Source organism: Palaemon carinicauda, chromosome 42, assembly GCF_036898095.1.
Source record: "Palaemon carinicauda isolate YSFRI2023 chromosome 42, ASM3689809v2, whole genome shotgun sequence".
NCBI lineage: Eukaryota > Metazoa > Arthropoda > Malacostraca > Decapoda > Palaemonidae > Palaemon > Palaemon carinicauda.
Window position 1 is genome coordinate 1,953,495 of NC_090766.1, and position 2,608 is coordinate 1,956,102.

The 2,608-nt window shown below is 39.7% G+C and overlaps 1 protein-coding gene across 1 annotated transcript; it reads right to left on the minus strand.

The window, feature by feature from the left end:
- Positions 1-236: 236 nt before the first annotated feature.
- Positions 237-1,338, minus strand: LOC137633276 (cuticle protein AM1199-like). Its single transcript, XM_068365486.1, has 3 exons — positions 1,316-1,338; positions 838-1,076; positions 237-716 (listed from the first exon to the last, which is right to left on the minus strand). Exons 1-3 carry the CDS (start codon positions 1,322-1,324, stop codon positions 503-505), a joined length of 462 nt encoding a protein of 153 aa, XP_068221587.1. The 5' UTR covers positions 1,325-1,338; the 3' UTR covers positions 237-502.
- Positions 1,339-2,608: the final 1,270 nt, after the last annotated feature.

Genomic DNA, 2,608 nt, shown 5'->3' on the forward strand with positions numbered 1-2,608 from the left:
ATGTTCCCATGGATTACCTTTTAAAAAAGGACATATTGACGTGAAGGAGTGATATTACGGTCACCAACCCGTAAAAGATAGTAACAAAGTAGGATAAAAATTACGGTCGCCAGTATTTTACTGAAATACGGCTGAAAAGAGCATATTTTTATGGAGAATTTCTGATTAAAATTACGATATTTTCTAACAGTGTAAACAGTGACATCCCGTAAAAGTTTGGAAGAAAAAGTGGTCTATAATATTTATTCTTTATTCGAAAAATGAACAATAATATCAACAATAGATAAATAAGAAGAAACTTCAGAGAAACAGGTCATTTACAGAAAGGGTTCTTCATTGCTTTCGGAGAAACTAATTTCCTCCAGCCAAGGTGTTCTCACACAAAGGATATTTTTGCATAAGAACAAAGGCGCCAACACTAAAGTAATAAAAATTTCCTGTAGGATATTCATACTACGAGGGTCATCCTACCGGCTACGACTAAAAAATTCAGCTGAATAATTTAGAAGCTATATCCTTGACTGGGCGGTGCAGGAGGAGCGCTGTACTGAGGACGGTTCGCTCCTGCAGCGGCCTGTTGAGCAGCAAATTCGATTTGGGCAATGGCGTGGGCTGGAAGGGGGTGGGGGGTTGGCAGGAGGTCGGACTCGACGCGGTAGCCGTTGGCATCGGCTACGAAGTTGAAGACACCTGGACTGCCATCGGGGAAGGTGAAGCTGCGAAAGGGAATGGGAGTTTTGAAGACGATTGAATTTAAAAACAGTTTTTTTATGATATATTGGCAAAGTATATTTGCTGCAGCTTAGTTGGTAAATGGAATTATGAATAGACTTTTACCTCCATCCTCCCTGAGAAGCTACTGCCCCTTCAGGTCCCTGAGGGGCGCCCTGCTCATTACGACTGATGCCATTTCCGGTTTCGAAGTTGAAGCTGTAGACTCCAGAGGCGTCAGGTCCCTCGCGATTGTCAACCAGAATAGGAACCACGGGGCCTGAGCCGTATGAAGGAGGGGGAGGGGCACCATACCCTTGGGGGAAGGCATTCACTGCTCCCAAGGACAAGCACACAAGCAGAGTCTTGGGTAATATAGAGGGAAAATATTGTTTACATAATTAGCTTCGAAATAATCGCAAAAATATCATTACTTTCTACTTATAAATGTTTCAAAATTATATAAATACAGCATTATATATATATATATATATATATATATATATATATATATATATATATATATATATATATGTGTGTGTGTGTGTGTGTGTGTGCGTGTACGTATGCATACACACACAAAGTTTCTAGTTGACTTCCTTACCGAAATCATGTTTATGAAGAGGAACGTTCGAATCGAATGCTTAGTCAAGCTCAAAGTGGAGTATATATAGCAAGCCTGTGTCCTGCCTCTCCCTCTCACTCCCTCCCCCCCCCCCTCCTCCTGACGTGGGGAATAAGCCTTAGCCCCCCTCCCCTGAAACCCAACCTAATTCCTGACAGATGGAAATGAACCAGTAACCTTCATCTCTCTCTCTCTCTCTCTCTCTCTCTCTCTCTCTCTCTCTCTCTCTCTCTCTCTCTCTCTCTCACCATCGATTGAGACAATTTTTTAAATAATTTCCCCTGATAATATATAAATATAATCTACAGATGAAATATAACATTGCTATTAAACCTTAATTTCTACAGTTTTGTGACCTTTCCTGGCCCTTCAATCTAGCCCCCATAATAAGTTAATCCAAACAAAATCCATCATTTCTCTTTCAACTCCAGTGAGAGTTTCACTCTAGAACCATCTATTATTATTATTATTATTATTATTATTATTATTATTATTATTATTATTACTAGCCAAGCTATAACCCTAGTTGAAAAAGCAAGATGCTATAAGCCCAAGGGCTACAACAGGGGAGAATAGCCCAATGAAAAAAGAAAATAAATAAGCTAAAAAAGAAGTAATGAATAATCAAAATAAATTATTTTAAGAACAGTAGCAACATTAAATTAGATCTTTTACATATACACTATAAAAACTTCAAAACAAACTAGAGGAGAGAAATAAGATAGAACAGCGTGCCCAAATCTACTCTAAAGCCGAGGATATTGTTTAGCTTCATACTAATTTTTCCTCAGCAGTTTGAAATACCAAAGACAAGAGCCAATCTAGTCTATATCAGCTTCAAAATGTGTTAAATTATTTAAAAGTCGCTACGTGATGTCAGCAGGGTTTTCAAAATTCAAAATTATTTTCAGTTTTTTTTTATTCTTTAAAAGGATCTCTGGGTATTTTCAAAATCATCGAGAGAGAGGGAACTCTCCGGGTTGGGTCCTGCATCTGCTGTTGTCATTCTCTCCAGAGATTCCTATCCAATGCCATCTGTGCCAGCTGCTGAAATGTCTCGCCTCTATTTGCTTTCTTGAAGGTTTTCACGCATGAACCTCTTGGTCGTCCTCCTGGTCTGTTTTCGGCCACTCGTCCATGCAGCACTATCCTTCGCCATCTGTCCTCTCCCATTCTCTGTACATGCTCAAACCATCTCCTCTGAACCTCTTAGTCGTCCTCTTGATCTGTTTCCGGCCACTCGTCCTTGCAGCACTATCCTTGGCCATCTGT